This window comes from Canis lupus, chromosome 1, assembly GCF_048164855.1.
Source record: "Canis lupus baileyi chromosome 1, mCanLup2.hap1, whole genome shotgun sequence".
Classification (NCBI taxonomy): Eukaryota; Metazoa; Chordata; class Mammalia; order Carnivora; family Canidae; genus Canis; species Canis lupus.
Genome location: NC_132838.1, coordinates 90278305 through 90298342, shown reverse-complemented (window position 1 = coordinate 90298342; position 20038 = coordinate 90278305). Strand labels below are relative to the sequence as shown.

At 44.7% G+C, this 20038-nt stretch overlaps 1 protein-coding gene across 4 annotated transcripts in view; it reads right to left on the bottom strand.

Moving 5' to 3' along the window:
- DOCK8 (dedicator of cytokinesis 8) overlaps nucleotides 1-20038 on the bottom strand; it is a 230588-nt gene that overhangs the window by 63744 nt on the left and 146806 nt on the right. For all 4 annotated transcript variants that reach the window (XM_072839291.1, XM_072839300.1, XM_072839310.1 and 1 more), the window contains 6 exons: nucleotides 19107-19341; nucleotides 16171-16335; nucleotides 14586-14755; nucleotides 11658-11753; nucleotides 8444-8539; nucleotides 1409-1558 (listed from right to left, as the gene is read on the bottom strand). In XM_072839291.1, coding sequence (XP_072695392.1) covers nucleotides 1409-1558; nucleotides 8444-8539; nucleotides 11658-11753; nucleotides 14586-14755; nucleotides 16171-16335; nucleotides 19107-19341 — 912 coding nt within the window. The remainder of the gene's footprint in view (nucleotides 1-1408; nucleotides 1559-8443; nucleotides 8540-11657; nucleotides 11754-14585; nucleotides 14756-16170; nucleotides 16336-19106; nucleotides 19342-20038) is intronic.

The following is a 20038-nucleotide window of genomic DNA, read 5'->3' as shown; positions in this document are numbered from 1 at the left end:
ATTTATATGTATATAATTGAGCTCGTTCTCTATACACAATATTGGGCCTTGAATTTTTTCATTCATTGTTATACAATGAACATCTTCCTACCTTTTTAGCATTTCTTCAAAATCTGTTTTTAATGGTTATCTTGTATTTATTCGATGGTTCCACCATAACTTATTTGTTACTAGTAACTGTTGTTTTGGCAAAACGAACTTGAAATGTATCTGCTTTCTTCAGTGAGACAGATTGTTAATTTATAAGGATTGTTGAGAAAATCTAATCAAGATAGAAGAATTGGTTCTTTACCTAAGAATTTTTTTTGTCCTCCAATTAGGCAGCATTCCCAGCCTAAGAGAGGTCAGAGTTACACATGGTACAGTGAACTCTTGCATGAATTGAGGCAAGAGCTTTTGTCTTGGTTACTTCTTGGGGCTCGTATTTATGAAGAGATTTTACAGCACCTCAGAGCAACTGGGAATTCATTCTTTCCTATTTATGTCCTTCATTCTAGGAATGATAAATCAATTTTCTCTGCCTCTATTGAAAATATGATCGGAAAAATATTTTCCTTTTGTTTTGATGTGCAGTTTGCAAATCCAGGCCAAGCTGAACAGTCCCTGGGATGGCTAGAGACCTGACAGAGAAGTTTCCACAGTACCTCTGAGTGGTAAGCCGGCCTGCTCTGGTATCCTGCACAGGGGACACTCCTGGGGAGTTTACGTAACTGTCTGAATATTCTGGGCTGGGAATCTTCAGTCCTGGCTTTGTTGCTAGCTGCATGGCTTTTGGAAAATCTATCAGTCTCACTGTGCGTCCTTTTTCCATGCCTGCTGCACCGAGAAAGTTTGCCACGAGAAATAACCAGATGGAAATCTCCTGAGCACTTGGTACTATACAAATTCTCAGTAATGATAAAGGTATCAATGATGACCACCGCTGCCTCAAATATTATATCTGCCTTCTAAATTTGACTTCATTTTATTCATTTTTCAACTTTTTATTTTGAAATAATTTCAAGCATAGAAACGGTGCAAGAACAATGTAAAGAACTCCTACATGCCCTTTAACCAGAGTTATCAATACTTCACATTTTGGTACATTAGCTTTATCATTCTCTCTATATATAGCAATTTTGTTTCCGAGTTCTTGACTCCGAGAGCAGGCTGCAAAAATCATGCCCTTTACCCTGTAACACTTCAAGATGTATTTTCTAAGAAGAGAATACTTCCCCTCCGTATCTTTATTGACAAGCCCCAGCCCCACCCCAGGGTCCCACCCAGTGCAATAACTGCACTAAGTTGTCACGTCTAGCTAGTTACATCTCAATTACTACCTTAAGATGATGCTTATTTTTGTCTGCTTATGGAAATAACAGAAAAAGGTAAAAGATTTAGAAAATAAAGCATATAAAGGCCCAGTTACCTTCTGAGGTTTCACTAAAAGGGCTGCAGTCTCCGAGGTGACCACATTAACAATAGTAGTTATGTCATCTTTGAAACGGTCGGAAAAACGAGTCCTCCGAAAATTGTCCCGTTTGTCCATGTTGTGTACGTACTGTGCCATGCTTTTCACCTACGGGGGAGTGGGGGAGATGTCAACACAGAAATCGGTGACCTGCTGGTACACTGGGGAAAAGGGTGAAAGATTTGGAGAAAAGCTCATTAGCAGTGGATTTTCTAACACTTTATCTGCTCTGGCGGTTGTCCAAGAGGACTCTAGACAAAAAAAATGCTCCTGCCCCATTGAGGGTTACCATGGTGGCAGGTGGGAAGGATGTCCTCTTCTTGACCCCAAGCCAGGGGGCTTCCTTCTTGCTGCTCACAAAGCCAGGGAGCTTAGTTCTTTGGCTACAGTGTTGGAAGGCTCCCTTCCCTCAACCACCCATGAGAAGGCAGACCTAGATGGTGTTCCCGTAGCCACTCAGGCATCACTTGATGATGGCCCTCAACACATGACACAAAGGGAGCTGTTTATGATACTGTTCTTGATGTGAACTGAAGTCACTTCTGTCCTCAAAACTACAATAAAGGAGAAGGGGGGCGGGGGGAGGAAATGTTCCTCTTGAGTTTCAAGTTGCAACAGGGAGCATAGTTTTCCAGAAACAATTCTAAATTATGCTAGGTGGAAACTTAACCAGTATTTGGAACATTGCCTCTAGGAGGATTTATGTTTTGAATTCAGTAAGACTCACTTGTTTTATCTATTGCCTTAAAATATGTATATTTATATATTTAAAAATATATATTAAAAAAATACACGACAATATATGACACCAGCTCAATGCCTACCACAATTTCAAATCGAGATCATGTTTTGTTTTTTGGGCCTCTTCTTGAGGCCAGGAGACTCGTGGATAATACAACCCCTTTGATACCATCTGAGGTTGTGTCTCGTCCTTGTTAGAAATCACTTAGAGCTATCAGGGAACACTGATGGGCAAAACCGGGAGTTCTTATCCTCAGATGCCTATCCTCTGAGGTCATTTTTGTGAATATGCCTAAGCTAGTCAGAGAGTCACTGCAAAAAGAAATGGCCCTAGCAGTTAACTGCCCACTTTTGCCTGAAGATGATGCCTTAGGTCAGGGCTAGAAGAAGGGTACACAAAGACAGTTATATGGGGAAAATGCTCTCCACTCCTATGATGTGAACTGAAGTCTCTTTAGGGGAGAACTTTAATGTACTACCAACAGATTTCTGGTTGTAAGAATGCAGGCCAGCAATTTTCATTAGCATTAAGACAAGCAGAGATAAGAAATAGAATGTAAAATAAGAAGAGACTAACAGACAGGCTTTATGTGTTTTTTATTTTCCGATAATACCACGGGCAGCTCAGGGAGGACCTTAAGAACATAAAATCCTAAGCCCAGCATAAGGACCATAGACTCTCTTCACTGTAGAGTCCTGCCTGGTTCAGGACACACAGATGAGTCTGTACCCCATAGAGTCTCATGTACTTGGTGGGAGGGAGGGTCAGGGTGAGAGATGGGGACTGGACTCCATTTCTGTCTGACAAAAGTATCCCTCTCACTATGTTCCCAACAAAGGACCTGGAAAGACAAGGCCTCTTTGTTTTCAGCTGCCCCAATCTTGATTTTCTTCTGGCTAACTCACCCTAGCCCCAGACTTTTAGAACTCACTGTTATATCCGGCTTCTGCCTGTTGAGCTTGGCCAACCTACAACCAAATAAATAATTCTCACAATACCGTACTTCTAACTCATGCCCTCTTTCCAGATTGTAAGTTACTTGCCAGCTACTGTGTCCTTCGGCTCCTCAGAGAAGAACATCCAGTAGAAATAAATACCAGAGGATGCTTGGTCTATTATTTGTAGGTGGGGTAAGGCACAAAAATACCCCCCACTAGTGGCCTTCATGATCCATTCACAGAAGGGGTACTTCTAAAGAACCCCTTGGTGCAAGACTTCATTTTCTGAGTAAACTGAGCCACCTATTTACCTGTGGGTCCCTGAAGCCTGGCTCAGCAGTTTCTAGAAGCACAGGGATTTATTCATTAGCAAGCGTGAAATTGGCCCAAGGCCTGCATTCAACAGCTCTGATGCCAAAGTAGTTGTTCATTAGCGCCCGGGCATTAACACACTTGAAGGGTGTTAAATGGCCCAGGTTGTTGGCTAAGTCTAAGGAAGCTGTCCTTTCTTTCTCTGCAAGCTTCTTGTGGGGGAGAAAACTGTTTTGGTTTTTAAATAACTTCCTGAGCATCTGTAAGGCAAATGCACAAGTGATGCGTGGAGGACTATGTACCCTGAGTCTGGGATCAGTTTCCTTTGCAAAGTTCTGGCTGGTGCTAATAATCTCCACCTACCTCCACCCCAGCACCGAGATCCACTTCTTGGCATTCCATGTCAATCTCTGAACCTTGGGAAGCTGATCTCTAAGGACCATATCTCTCAGGCCTCCTTGTCCTTGGGCTTCTGCTTGGAGTTGGCCAATGGGAGGCACCAGCAGGGGATCAGTGAGGGAGAGGACACAGAGGTCCTGGTATTTTGTTCACTCCCCTGTCCTCCTCTGGGCCACCATGAGCCTCTGGCAGTGGTGACATTTCTGTAGAACTCTAGCTCTTGTTAGGGGATCCTCTGCTCTGCCTCTGCTTTCTCTAAGTCCCAGTTACAATAGGTCCCCTACCTTTGCCCTTTTAGAGCTGGAATGGATAGATAAAGGCTCCTCCCTGGGCCTCACCAACCCCATGTGCTCACACCCTGGCACCGCCGTCCCTTTGATGAATGCTTTCCTATCAAACCTTCTGAGTGATGCCAACGGTGTCCTGCCAGGACCCTAACATAGTTAGGTTACAACATGCAGAGCCCTGGGGACCCCGTGTCTTGGAAGGTCTGCCTGTTGACCAACCCTTTCCATATGCTCAGATCAGCAGAAGCTTTCCTTCCAACTACCTCATCTGTTTACCATCAAGGACTCCTGGAGGGAAGGTGAGCTATCAGCTTTAGCTTTTGCTTCCTCTCCCAGAGCCACTGAGTCCCAGTAAATAAATGTGCAAGATCAAAAGTGATTTTCACCTTTTTCATGATTCTTAGCTCCCTGTAGTTAAGGGCAGTAAAGCAGACAAAGCCTTTGTCAGACCTGAAGAGTCCTCCTTATAGTCACCACACTTCCTCCAACCCCATCTATGTACTGGAATGATAGAAAACTCTGGCCTCAAGGCTGCTTAAGGATTAAGTGAGATAAAGCTGAAAATGGTGCCCAGTGCATACACAGCAAGATGCACAGTATGTTTTGGATGTCATTGTTTTTCCTTCCTCAGGGATGCCAGCTGTTCCTGGGACCATATGAAGGACAGAGCCATTGTGATGCCTGCAGAGAATACAAACTTGCCTAGAGCTCTAGGATGTCAGGCGGAGCCGCTCAGGCCTCCAAAGGCTGGGTTCATTCTGGCTGGGAATGCGCAATGGTGCATTAAAGTTGGCTTCTGAATATAAAAGTTTTGCATATTGTTAATTGGTTAGGCTAAGGGAATGTTTTGTTACTTTGAGCTTCCAAGGAGAAGCAAAATGGCAAAGGAACAGAAGCTGGACTAGAGTCGTGAGGCTCTGGTCCTCAGTGGTGGGAGGGCTGGGCAAACCCTACTTAGCTTTGGTGTCCTGTGTGTGCAGTGAGGATAAGTCTTCAGGGTATTTATCGCACACAGGTCTTTACTGAGTTTCCAAGGACTGAGCCCTTAGAGCTGCTACTGGAACTTTCACATAGCCAAGTTTGAGAGCCACCGTTCTAGGGGATTGGTTCTCTGGTCTAACAATTGTACTTATATAACTACTGAATAGTACCTAAGAATGATTAGGTGAAGTGAATGTGGACATATATGTGCACGCACATGAATAAATGACATAAAGCATTTTTGAATTGGGATCCTGCTTTCCTCTGGGACTCTGTTCACTGAGATTCTACAATATCAAATTTAGTTTTTGCTTCTTGACATTTCATTGGCAATATGACAGGTGAACTCAATTGCAACATGCAATTGCAATATGAAGATTATTTGTATGAATTGTCCATAGGTGGATTAGGACCCAAGTGAATCCTCTTTATGAAGAAACTTGACAGCAAGTGGGATAAGTAAATAGAAGGATGGACAGGGCATGGAGTGTTGGTATTAATACTTCTCACTCATGCCTCAAGAGAGTTTTAAGACCAGTCCATTTGCTGCCAGAAGCACAGAGGTCAATGTCTCACTCCTAACACTGTTGCTCCAAGACTCATAGGCTGCGGCCACTCACCTAGATAAGCCTGGCTTTTAGAATGGAAAATCCTGGTGCTAACCAGGTATGAAGACCCTTAGCCCTGCTGAGGCCTTGCAGGGCAGGGATGGCATGAACTAGTGGATCTCTAGTAAGCTCCGAAGTCACCCAGGAAGACAGGTTAATGTACACCACTGGCTTCCATCCTTCCTTACTGCATTCAGTAGTTCCAGGAAGGGTTTTAATAATTGGCCCTAATTTTACTAAGCAACCCCCATGCCCCCATTGCTGATGCTGTTGCAAGAATTTGAAACTGAGCTTTCTCAAGCTAGGGGTTGGGACTAGGTGAGATGCTAAAAAATTGGAATCCTGGATGTTTTTGTGGCATGGGCCTGACTTATTTTATTTTTTAAAGATTTATTTATTTATTTATTATTTATTTATTTATTTGTTTGTTTATTTATGATAGACACAGAGAGAGAGAGAGAGAGAGAGAGAGAGAGAGGCAGAGACACAGGCAGAGGGAGAAGCAGGCTCCATGCCAGGAGTCTGACGCGGTACTCGATCCTGGGACTCCAGGATCGTGCCCTGGGCCAAAGGCAGGTGCTAAACTGCTGAGCCACCCAGGGATCCCCATGACTTATTTTTAACCCAACTGCACATCACTTTCCATTTCCTCCCCTGCATGACTTTTATTTTGTTTCCTTTGGGCCTCCGTTGTCTGTATCCTGTTTGCTTTTTTAAGGTTTTATTTGTTCATGAGAGACACAGAGAGAGAGGCAGAGATACAGGCAGAGGGAAAAGCAGGCTCCCTGTGGGTAGCCCAATATGGGACTCGATCCCAGAACCCCGGGATAATGACCTGAGCCCAAGGCACTGAGCCACCCAGGTGTCCTGTCTGTTGTCTGTATCCTATTGTTCAGTAGTGTTCCCTTGTCCTTAGGTTTGAACTTAAATAGACAAACTAGAGCTCATGGGGTAAATCTTACCACCTCTCTCTTAAAAAATTATGGGGCTTCTGGGTGGCTCAGTGGGTTAAGCCTTTGGGATTGAGCCCACATTGCCCTCTCCCTACTCATGCTCTCTCTCAAATTAAAAAAAAAAAAATCTTTAAAAAAAAATGGGTACTCAATAAAAGTTTAAAAAAACTATTCACTTAATGTCACAGTAGAAAGAACCCAGTGAATATAAAGCTGACTCTATCACTAAATCCTAATCCCCTCCTAATCCTAATCCCTGGGATTGTTCATATGTACATTTTTATGTACAGTTGAGTCTTGAGCAATATGGGTTTGAACTGTGTAGGTTCACTTACATGCGGATTTTTTGGATAAGTACAGTATAGCCCTGTAAATGTATTTTGTCTTCCTTATGATTTCTTAACATTATCACATGAATACAGTATATATACACAAAACATACAATATATGTATTAATTGACTGTTAGGTTATCAGCAAGGCTTCTGGTCAATAGTAGGCTATTAGTTGTTATGTTTTTGGGGAGTCAAAAGTTACATGCGAATTTTCAGCCATGCAGGGGCATGGGTTGGTGCTTCTCACCCCCACATTGTTCATGGGTTAACTACAGTTGGTGCCTATACTTTTATAGCTTTTTCATTTAACATCACGTCAAAACTTATCTCCATTTATCAGCATTGATAAAATGGATACTTTTAGTTGCTTTATGGTAAAAATCTTTTCACTTCAGCGATCAATTACAAAACAGGTATTAGTATTACTGTCTTCATTCTAAAATGAAGGAATATGGCTGTGCCTTTTGCTCTTCTGATAGACATGTGATAGAAGTTACAGGGGAAACAGATTAACAAGTTTCATTTTTCTTTCTTCCCCAATTAATATCAGTTGGTGCTTGTCTGATACCAAGTAGCATGCTAGGGCTACAGATAGTATCATAAAGAAGATAGACAAATCCTAGAAATTAAATAAGCAATACAGAAAAACAATTCTAAATTGTGATAACTGCTGGAATTGAGGTAAACAGGGTGTTCAAAAGGAGAATAATAGAGAGGAAGACATACTGTAGTGTAAGCTGCTCTGAAAGCCTTCTCAGAGTTGGTAACATATAATAAGCTCAAACCCAAAATATGTGTGTGTGTGTGTGTGTGTGTGTGTGTGTGTGTAGGGGATGGGGGGCAGGGAGGAGAGAGAGAATCTGAGAAAGCCTTTGAGGCTGGAAAGGCCACAATACCTCCAAAGAACCAAAATGGGAACAATGTGGCTGAAAGAGGGGGCAAGCTAGTAGGAGCTCAGATGAGAGCTAGAAGGAAACAGGATCATACAAGTGCTCTGTAGGCCATGATAAAGTGTGTGCTTTATTTGCAGAACACTGGAAAGTACTGAAGGGTTTTCAAGAGGAGAATGACATGTGTTTGAAGAATTGGCAGCCCCATCAGAGTGGACAGACCGGCACAGAAACAGATGCAGGCAAGCAAAAGAGGAAGTTATTGCAAGAGGCGCCCGAGAGAGGATGGTCGATCAACCAGGTAGGGAGCAGAGAAGACAGATGAGGAGAAGCAAGAGGCTGGAGGTGTGTTCTCCAGTGGGCATCAACAAGAACTCTTAGAAGTTGGGCAGAGGTAGATTTTAAGGAACCACCTGAGGTTTTCAGGGGGAGCGACTTGGAGGATAAAGCATCAGTGCCTAAGGGGCAAATGGTGGGGGCAACCTCACTGCCTTCCTGTAACATGCCTCATGCCCGGCCGCGCACAGACACGAACACACAAGAATCTCACCAGAAGGTCAAAGAAGAACCAGGCGTACTTGAAGACGGTTTCTCTCACTATCCCGGTGCTGACCACCATCTGCAGGGCGAGCTCCTCGTGGAAATGCTGGACAATGACAGAAGCCAGTCTGAGATGACAGGTGCTTTCTACACCAACATCTCTTCTCTCTTGTACCAACTGTTAGTCACTAACATGGCCATCCCAGGTGCCCCAGACCACCAGCGGATGGCAAAGTCAATGCTGAAGCTACTTGAGATGGAGGACCTTCTAGGTGGGTAGGAGTTGGTGAGTGATGGTATCAGGTAAGAGAGGTAGGTCTGAAGGAATGGCCTCAGCCTGGGAGTGACTCTGCATTCCTGGGTAGCAGTCAGACCTGGGACTGTTACTTTCCCCTTAGGCTCTGCTGCAAACCTTCTGCATGACCACGGGCAAGCCATTCCTCTCTTTGCCCTCAATGTTCTCATCCATAAAATGGAGGGTAACCATGGTGGTCAAACTGGAACGTGCATCAGAATCCCCTAAAGGGAATGGTAAGACACATAAGACTGTTGGGTCCACTCTCAGAGTTTTGGGTTTGGATTTGGTAGATCTGGGGCAGGGCCTGAGAATTTGCATTTCTAACAAGTTCTCAGGTGTTGCTGGTGCTGCTGGTCCAGGGACCTCAATTAGAGAACTGCTGTCTAGGTGATATCTAAGCTGCCTTCCAGAGAGGACGATTCTAGTTTTCACAATCCCATTGTGGCACTGTGGGAAACGTGATGGGTTGGGGTTCTGAGTAGATCCTCTGAGTGAGATGGTGGTAGCAGCCTGAACTCACAACCTCTCAACTCCCTGTGTCCCAGGGTCAGATGCTAGAAAGTTCCTCAGCTCTGCTTTATGTCTACCCTTCCCTTCAATGTACCCAAGTCCTCGATAGCAAATGTAGCAGATGGTGACTTCTGCATCTTTGGTACATTTTACATTCCCTGGTTTATCTGGCTACATCAGACTCTTGACAACAGTTTTGCTGGGGAAGGAGCTCAAGACTAGAGGTAGGGCAACCAAATTATCTCAGTTTTCCCGAGACCGTCTCGGTCTGAAAACAGAAAAGTCCTGCATCCCAGGGAGCCCTTGGTCCTGGGCAAAGTGGGATGGGTGGTGACTTTAACTACCAGCAAAGATGATGTCTGGGTATTTTCTGGGGATTTCATTAATCTGATGACCATAAAACCTACAATCAATACAGATGAATTAACTGTTTATCCTTCTGGGGGTAAGAGAGCTAAAACGATTTGAACAGCCTAATACCACACCCTAAGCATATATGGCAGTTAAGTTTCAAATTCAACCCCTGAAAAAAATTGATTATAGCAAAGACTGCCCTGACACACTTTTATGGTACCTGCCCTGCATAATGTGGGTGCAACTCAATTTACCATCTTACGTACATTAACATTTGAGAGTCACTAAGCTATACTAAGAGGACACAAATGGAAAAATCCATGTGCAGATCTCTGGGGATTCTAACTATCTATATCCTCAGCCAGTTAACGGTGATGAATGTAAAATGCTTAAGTGCTTCAGCATGTCAGGAGGTTCCCCCTCATTCTACTAGGTGAGTCAAATCTTTATAATCTTAATACACAGAAACGCATTTGTCTGCTGCTCGGAGACGTCCATGAGGCTCACCCGCCTGGGAGCGGCAGGAGGCAGAATGTTAATCTAGCAGGTGGTCTAAGCAAGCACATGATGTAAGTCGGCTATGCCTGGGTCTTGCCCCTTTAGGAAAGACTCGCTCCGCTAGCTTCAAAGGTAACCTCTGGAAAATAGGTCAGTTTGCCTGCCAGAGTCTTATGGCAAGAAGAGATTAGACGAGGATAAGCTGCTTCTTAAAGTAATTTATGTTGCTTACCAGGCAACATTATTACTAGAACACCTTGCTCCCGAGGTTAGAGAAGATAGCCAAACAGCTAAATCCTTTTTGCTGAGCTATTGAAGAAACATAGTGTCTAAACTTCCCTCCAAAGTGAAATGATTCTCTTCCAGTCATTGAGGTGACCAGGGACAGAGTCAAATCAAGGCAACAGCAAAACCGCACGCTCGCTTGCCTGAAGGAAGCCAGGCTGTGGGCAAACCATGGCTTTTAAAAAGAAGGACAAATGGTACATGCAACCAGTCCCTGCAGAGCCCAAAGCTAAGTTTTAGAGTTAAGTGAAAAATTACTTTCAGCACCTAGCCATATCTCCTTTCACTTTGAAAATTAACTCCTGGTACCTCTGAGCCCCAGACATATGGGGCCCGGATTATTGACAAGTCTGCACCCTCAGGCCCTGGCAGCCGTAACCCCACCACCACCACCCAACGCTTGATCTTTCCCTCACTTGGTGCAAAGATTGCTGAGCTGAGGCTCATTCCCTCCTGGCATATTTAATAAACATTCCTGTGGTGTCAGCTGTTGCAAATGGCTTCCCGTGTTCTCCTTCCAATCAGCATATTTACATTTTAATAAGGGTCTTGAGAGACACTCAAGACCTTCATTTCAGTAACTACTCTAATGCAGCAACTCTTGGGTGCCCCACAGAGAAAAAAGACACCCCCACCCCCACCCCTTAGACCACACAGGCCGAGACTGTGACTGGAGAATTTTTGTTATTATCAGATGCTCTGGCAAACAGCTTGTAAAGTCTCTGAACTCATAAGTAAAGCTGATTAGAAAGAATTTTGAGGAAAGCCTTTCATGTCACTTGATACAGTATTGAAATAAATGACACCTAATTATTGCCATTCCCTTCTGTTGAGGAGTAACTGTCCCCAGCTCACCTCCTACTGAGAAAGAACCTAACGTGGTGGTTCTCAGACTGTGGTCCCTGGATGAGCATCACCTGGGAATTTGTAAGAAATGCAGATTCTCAGGCCCCCACTTCAGAACTATTGAATCAGAAATTCCTAGGCGGGGGTGGGGGAGTGGGGGGCATTGGCGGGTAGGGTCCAGCAATCAGTACCAAGTCCTGCTGGTGCTTCTGATGCACGGTAAGTTGGAGAACCCTTAGTGAATAGGAACCAATTGGTCAAAAAATAGATGACAAGGAACGTAGCTACAAAAAATGCGTGCGTGCACCTGTGTGTGTGTGCGCGCACATGCGTGAGAGTGGGAATGATGCAGAAGAGCACTTTGATGGAGTCTATTATCAATCACAGTGAGAGGACATGGGTAAATTATCCTCACAACTGCCCCACTCAGTACCTTCTTGCTGGCTGGCCTTGGGGCTGCCGTGGAACTGGGAACATCATTATTGCCCGAGCAATAATAAGACATCCGGTTGCAGTTGCGATCAGCAGTCTGAAATACACAAACCATGACTCATCTGTCCACTGACCATGGTTCAATGAAAGGATGAGCCAGTGGTCTGGAACTCACAACCTCAGAATTCATTTTTAACATAGTTTATTTTTTTTTCTGGCTACAAAGATAAAACAATTGCCATAAATAAATACAAAATGAAGCAAAGAATGTCAAGTCACACCTCATTCTACTTGCTCCTGAGATAATCACTGTTAGTAGTTTAGTGTGCAGGGCAACTCATAGTTAAAACCTAGTTAGGAACAGGGGGTGCTGAAGTCCCTTTGACATTCTGATTTTATTGGGGGAGCATAAAAAGTGTGTGGGAACAGTGCCTCTCTGTGGGCTCGGATGGTACAGCCTCCTAAACATGTTAAAAATTGTCAAAAACGACTCTGGACAAACGTTCTCCCCCTGCCACAAAACAAGTAGAAAATTCTTAACCCAATCCACATAGAAATTTAATATTTTCACTTTAATTAAAGGAAACCGTAACAACCAAGGCTGCCAATGATAACGGGAGGCCACTTGTCACCTGTTCAATCAGAAAATGCTAATGCTTAAAGGAACCTTACCTTAGGAGGTTGGATCATGATGTGTTGGCAAATGTCTAACAACCAGCTCTTGGGGGGAGGAGCCAATTTGCAGCATTTGCCTATTTCTTTCTGTACCTTAAATACTTTTATCACAGCAGATTTCAAGTTCACATGACGTCACTGAACACAGTGTTGGGAAGAGATGTGCACTAGCAAATCATTACGTAGTATTTCCACCATACAGATAACAAATAACCTCAGAAAACAGATAAGAGGAAAATGTAGTAAAACAGTGAGGAAAATGTAGTAACCTCAGAAAACAGATAAGAGTAAAATGTAGTAAAACAGTGAGGATGGTGTTCCACTACCTTTTTAAAGTGGAATAATTTTGGACTTATGAACAAGTTGCAAAGGTGGTATAGAGGTCTCGCAGCCCCTTTTTCACCCTGTTCCTCTTGATGTCATATCTTATGTAACTCTGGTACATTTGTCAAAACCAAGAAATTAACACTGGCTCATTACTAGCAACTAAACCACAGATTCAGGTTTCACTAGGTTTTGCACCAATGTCCAGTTAAGATACAACTGAAGATACCATACCGTATTTTATTTTTTAATTAATATAATTTATGCATTATTTTATATAATTTCATTTTTAATGTTATCTAACAACCGGCTCCGAAAATTCTAGAAAATTTGAATAATCAGTTCTCAGAAACTGGTAGAAGCCAGCTCCGGCACAGCCCTGGGTCGATTCTGTAAGTCAAAAAGTGTGAGATAGGAAGTTTCATGTGGTGCACACTCTAGATTGTCAGAATCCCTAGTTGTGGATCTATTGATGATCCTTAAGTTCATCCAGGGTTCAGCAACTCTACAGAGATGAGGAAAATGAGACCCAGGGCAGGAGTGGACTCACCCATGACCACACAGCTGTGTGGTGGTAGAGTCCAGACCCAACCTCGGTCTCTAGATTCCTTTTTTTTCACAACATACTGTCTCAAGTGGGTACATTTTGTAAGAGGAATTATGTTGAAACCTAGAGGGTTTGATTTATTGTAATCAGGGGAAAGTATATCCCTCTAAAAGTTTAGCCACAGAAGCCACAGATAATTGGAAAGAAAATTCAGACAAAGAATCTGTGGTGGCTTTGTGGAAAAACAAACAACACCGAATTATTCACTAAGAAGGGTGAATTTTATGGTGTGTGTGGGTATACCACAAGTTTGAAAAATATTTGCAAATGGGACACATTCTATAAAGTATCTGACCAGGATTCCTCAAAAAGTGTCAAGACAAGAGATGTCTACAAAATTGTCACAATGAAGAGGAGACTAAGGAGATCTGACTAAAAAATATAAATGTGGTACCCTGGGTAGGACCCCGGAAGAGAAAAAGGACATACATTGGGAAAAAAACTGAGAAAATACAATTAAAATATGAAATTCAGTTAATAATAGTCACAGATCAATATTAATTGATCATTAATTGTGACACACATACTATTCTAATGTAAAATGTTAACAGCAAGGAGGTTAGTATGCAGAAAGCTTCTGTACTATAGTCACGATAATTCTGGAAGTCTACAACAGTTAACAAAAAATAACATCAAGAAGAAGCAAAGAATTCATCAAAGGAAAACTATATATAGTCCAAGTCATCAATCCTCTCAGGACCTCATTTTTTGTTTATAAACCCTGGCTTTGCTCTTTGGAATTATTATATAAGATAATCTATGGATGTTAACGAATGTAAAGGGCAGACATTAAAAACAGGAAATGAGACAAAATACAAAACAACCATTCTATGCAACAACAAAAAAGTTAAAGTTACATGGTTTTTCTTGAAAAGAGACTTCATTGCCTCCATGTGGCTAAATCAGCTGTGCTGTAAAAACTTCCTACTAACTCCAAAAACTTCAACTAACTGAGCAGATCTTCAGATGCCTGTCTGGTCTCTTTTCAGAATGGTCTCCATCATTTCTAAAGCTGAGGCATTAGAACATGTGACCAGCAGAGCAGTGGCCCTGGTAGTGGTCGATTTTGTGTTATCTCTCCAAAGTTTTAGTTAAAAATATAAAAGCTCGTGTCACTTTCCAGGCTTTGACACCTTCCGTACCTTTTTTTTTTTTTTTAAGCATTTTATTTATCCATGGAAGACACAGAGACATAGGCAGAGGGGGAAGCAGGCTTCCTGTAGGGAGCCCGATGCAGGACTCGATCCCAGGATCCCGGGATCATGACCTGAGCCAAAAGCAGATGCTCAACCGCTGAGCTACCCAGGCATCCCCCTTCAGTACCTTTGAAGACATGATGTTCTTCACTTCTTCATCTGCGGCACAGTGTGTCCCCGCAAGGTCTGGGTTACTACTGCTCATCACCCGGGCCTGCATCAGCTTTGAACTCACGGCAGCAGCAGACGTGCGTCCATATGTGTGGTAGCGAGGGTCAGGGAGGGCCACGGGGCCACCTGCACCCCACCAGGTACAGACATGTTAACAGAAGGGGATCAGAGTCACTTACTGTACTTGAAAGGGAACTGCAGAGGGACAGGGTGGAGAGGGGGATGCAAACCCACTTGCTTAGATCTTGGAATTAGGGTCTTATTATCAAATGCTTGGGGGGGGGCAGAAGGGGGTAAGTAGATAGAGCATGAGGCAGCAGGGAGTGGTGAGGACTGGGATAAACTGGAAACTCCTGCCTCATCCAAAGGTAGGCACTGCTATTGAACTTCACCCTATTATTGCCATGGGGAAACAGCCCCCAAGGTTGCCAGAGCTTCTGCTTGCTCAAGGCAAGCTGGGAATGGGGACTTGTAAATTTATTAATATTTAAATTCAGACAATTTTGTAAGTCATGCAAGATCTTCAGACATCCAAGAATCCAAAGACTCATCTGCACCTCATGAGGGTAAGTATATACTACATATCGTTTTTCACTTTTAAGTACGTACATGTCTCCCGAAGTGATTATGCAAGTCTATGAGATAATACCAGTACCTTTAAAAACTCAATTGAAATGACAGGTTAACTTGTCTTGAGGCTTAATGGATTAATAAAAATGGCAAGTTTCTTTGCTGGGACCTGGAATTTTGTAAACTTGTTGATGCTACTTTTTACATCCTGCAAGGATTACCTCTGTACATAATTGGGAAGAGTGGAGAAATACATGGTCATTATTTCAAAAGTTTAGTTTGGGGGGAAATGAGGAAAGGGATTTAGCTTTTCATAATGAAAACTTTAGGAACCAGTGCTCACCACCACTATCAGATATTTATCGTTTTCCTTGTCATTATTAGCCTAGCATCCTACACACCCGTTGTCATCTTTGAAAATAAAGATCCCTGCCTGAATCAGAAATTACGCACTGGGTAAAGACCAGGGAAGGGATATAGCCCAGGCAGAAAAAAAAAATAAATGCTTAGAGTATAAAAAGAGGGAGGGAGGGGTCCTTGGATGGCTGAGTCAGTTAAATGTCCAACTATTGATTTCAGCTCAGGTGACGGAGTTGGAGTGGGGAGTAGGCTTGAGATTCTTTTCCTGTCCCTCTGCCATTCCCCATGCTCATAAGCCCTGTCTCTCTAAAATAAATAAATAAATCTTAAAAAAAAAAAAAAAAAGAGGGAGGGAGGCAGGGAGAAAGCAAGCAGGGAGGGGGGGTGAATCTAGAAATAAACTTTTAATTTCAGCATTCACATAGGTTTTGGGTAAATGATCCATAAATAAATTAAAAATTAATAAATCAGTTTTAACTGAATAATAATTTAAGTATAAAATTTCATTGTGGGCTATTATATTTTGAGTTATGGGCAGGGGGTGGGGATGAGGAGGGGTGGAATGGGACAGGGCCTGCCCGCCAGGTGCCCAGGCTGAGGGGAGACCCTACCTGACTTGGGCGGGTCCCTCGGCGGCTCAGGCAGGCGGAAGACATAGTGCACATAGGAGGCCAGGAGGCAGTTCCTGCCGTGCTGGTCCTTGGCCAGGTCCTTGCTGTTGTGCAGACTGTTGGCAATGGCCACCACGGACTCAAAGGCAAACTGGGAGAAGTTGGCTAAAGAACCAAGAGGAAAATGAGTGGCCTCACACCTGGTCGTGAATGAACCCAAACTAGAATGTTCTCTGAGGCAGTGTCTGGGAGTCCTCACCGCTGGCCAGAGGAACCGGGCTGCTCACCACGATGGCTGGGGCAGGGCGAGTTGTGTTGGGGACAACCCCTCCACCCCTGGTCTGCTTACTGCAGATGACCTCACCTTGCCTCCTTCATCGGCCCCCTGTGGCCAGCACTGGAGCTCTTCACGGCAAAGACACCAGCCCATCTAGACATCCTCCCCGCCCTTCTCCACCTGGCTGTGACCTGGTGCTGCTCAGTGGGACCGGCCCTGCCATGAGCACTGTCTCCTGGGAGTGTGTTGGACACACAGACTCTCAGGCTTCACCGCAGACCTACTGAGTCAGGATCTGCATTTAACAAGACATGCAGGTGATTCTCATGCGTGCCCACCCCGGTTTGAGATGCGCTGTTGCCCCCTGAAGATTCTCCGGGTACAGATTCATCTACAAATGCAGATGTCTCACACCCTTCTCCACAGTGGGCCCGCACAAAACTGCTGATTTACTGTGGACGGTCTTGTTCGGGAGCTCCAAGCCCTCCAGAGCATGGCTCCACCTTCGCTACTCAACCTCGGACCCTTTTCTGCTCAAACTCAACTTCCTTTAAAATGAGGCAGCTGTCGTTCTGTCCCCATCACATGTCTGCTCTGTCTTAGCTCTGCACTTTTGCTCACGCTGTTGCCCTCACCTGGAAAGCCCTCCAAGCTGCCACCGGCAAAATCCCACCAGCCCTTCACTGCTGGGCACCATCCCCCTACCCCCAGGAAGCCTCTGACACCACTCAGCACAGGGCTTCGGTGACACCAAGACACATAGTTCCTGGGCTGTTCCTGGCGGTGAGCTCTGTCTCTCAGAGCAGGCCTCCAGCCTTCCAGGATGAAGGACACTTCTCCACCTCCTGGTCTCCCCAGTGCCTGACAGGTAGGTTCTGAATGAATACTTCTATACCACGTGCTTCCATCTCTTCGGCCTTCTCTCTCCGCATGGCAGGTGGCAACTTGCTACAAGGCAGCAGCTCAAAGCATAGGAATGAACACTTTGCCTAATGTCCAGGTCTCTGTTAAACAGCTGGAACAAATATGTGAGGGCGAGGGCACGGAAAGGGATCTGGGGAGCATGCAAGCTTGCCCCTCTGCAGGCATCTAGCAGCTGCCCCTACGCAATGCGGGCCTACAGCATAGGATACCCTATCTGTGGAGCCTTGAGAGAAGATCCCAGGGCACAGTGAGCAGAGGTCCTGTTCATCCCGGCTCTGAAAGGTCTCCAGCATGTGTGGCAGACCATGAGCTCATCATTCCCTCCCCACCAACTCACTCACATGCCACAGCCCAGCCGTGTTATTTGCTTCTTTTCTGACACTCCCAGGAAAGTGTCTTTTGACACTGTTTTTGGAACCACTTTGTTCTAAACCAGACACTCTGGTTTTCTGCTTTTGCCCTGTGCATCTTAAAATCCCCATGTTGGCCTCTTTTTTTCCCATGCCACCTTCAAACCCATCTCAAATACTGGCTTCTTCCTGGAAGGCCTCCTTCATCCTCCCAGATGGATGTTTTTACCAGCCCCGCCCCCAACATTTAGCTGTGTTTGAGGATGGTCCTGTGTTGCTGCTCTTTGCTATGATTTAAGTCTTCCAAGGTCCCATATATTCTAGACTATTACTGCAGAGCCCACAAAGCTTAGCAGAGTACTGGGAGCATGAGTGGTACCCAAAAGACATCTGCTGGATGGGAGGGCACAAAATGACATAAGCCCAGCCGAAAACAGGGTCAAACTGCAGGAGGCAGAGAACCACTGCACCCAGCTATTACATGACATTGTCTCCAGGGACATCTGACACACTGTATTTAGAGTTAATTTGTTCAAAGCAAGCATTTAAAATACATTGTAAGACAGAAAGTTGATGAGCGGCTGCCAGGGGCTGGGGGCAAGGGTGAATGGGGAGTGGATCCTAACGGGCACAGGGTTTCATTTGGGGTTAAAGAAAACCTTCTGGAATTGGATACCAGTGCTAGTTGCACAATGTGAATGAGCTAAAAGCCAATGGATTGTATATGCTTTAGTGAATTTTAAAGTATGTGTATTATATTTCAATTAAAAAAAAGTGATCACACTGAATTTCAATTTAGAAATTTCCTTTCCTTCCATGGAATATGAGCTGTTTTACTTCCTCCCAACATTGTATTTCCTCATTGGCCAAGCAAACAAAATATCTCAGAAGTAGAGTAAGTCCACCAATTGCCAGGAATGGAATTTGAAAGATTGCGTCTAATCATTCAATACATATAAGTATAACTTGGGGGGCACCTGGGTGGCTCAGTTGGTGAAGCAATGGCCTTTGGCTCAGGTCATGATCCCACTGGGATTGATTGAGCCCCACATCAGGCTCCCTGTTCCCTCTGCCTGCCACTCCCCTGCTTGTGCTCTCTCACTTTGTCACATAAATAAATAAAATCTTTAAACAAAACAAAACAAAACAAAAAAACTATAACTTGAAGCATCCTATAATAATAGGTTTTTGGGTTTTTTTTAAAAACTCCCAGGGAGTCTCAACAACAAAAAAATAATCACTGGACCTGGCTTCCCTTGGACTCACATCAGCAATAGAAAGGAAGATCCCATTGTCCCCTGTTCTCAGGATTTCTGGAAGATCACATGTAGTACAAAGCGCAGCCCACCCGCCCTGACTCCTCGCAAGCCCTGCAGGCCTCCCACCTGTCTGTCCGGCGATGAGCATGGGCTGCACGGACAGCTGGAAGAGCTTGTCCAGCACCAGGTGCAGGAAGAGGACAAGGGGCTCCAAGCGGGAGGAATTGAGGCAGATGAGACTGAGCTTCAGCTCGTGCTCCAGAGAAGTCTCGCTGATCTTCTGGTCCAGCACACGGATGGGGAAGGTCACCTGGCTCTCCAGGGAGTGGCAGAGGGTGAAGAACTTCTCCAGGTGGTTGTCCTGGGGAGACGGAGAGATGGGCCTCATGGGGCTGACCTCGTCCACGCTGCCCAGTGGAGGCATGAACACAGACAGCCCTTCTTCCTTCCTGGACAGAGTCTCTTGTCTGGTCACCCAGACCCGAAGGGAGCTGGAGGATCCAGCTGTCTCAGGCTGAGGTTCCAAACTCCTCCATAGGGTGATGGGGCACGAAACAGAGTCACTTGACAACCATTACCCGAAGAAAATAAAATTCGGCTCTGACCTGGTGTGTGGGCAGAGGCAAGCACACCAGGTGAAACTCACTGCCAGAAAGGGGTCTGAGCAAGCATAAAGTGCAGATGGCAGTAAGAAAAGGAAAGAATGAAAAAGAAGGAAGGAAGGAAGGAAGGAAGGAAGGAAGGAAGGAAGGAAGGAAGGAAGGAAGGAAGGAAGGAAGGAAAAAAGGAAGGAAAGAAGGGAGGGCAGGAGGGAGGGAGGGAAGGAGGGAGGGAAGGAGGGAGGGAGGGAGGGAGGGAGGGAGGGAGGGAGGGAGGGAAGGAGGGAGAGAGAACTGGAAGGAAAAAAAAGTGTTCCTTCATCTAGGTGCTAGCCATTTTTATGAGGTCTCTCCATTTAAATGACAAATAAAACCTGAACAGGCCTGTAGCCTCTACAGAGAACTAAAAGGTGATTTTGTTTGTTTAATCCCTGCACAAAGACTGTCACTGATCTTTTA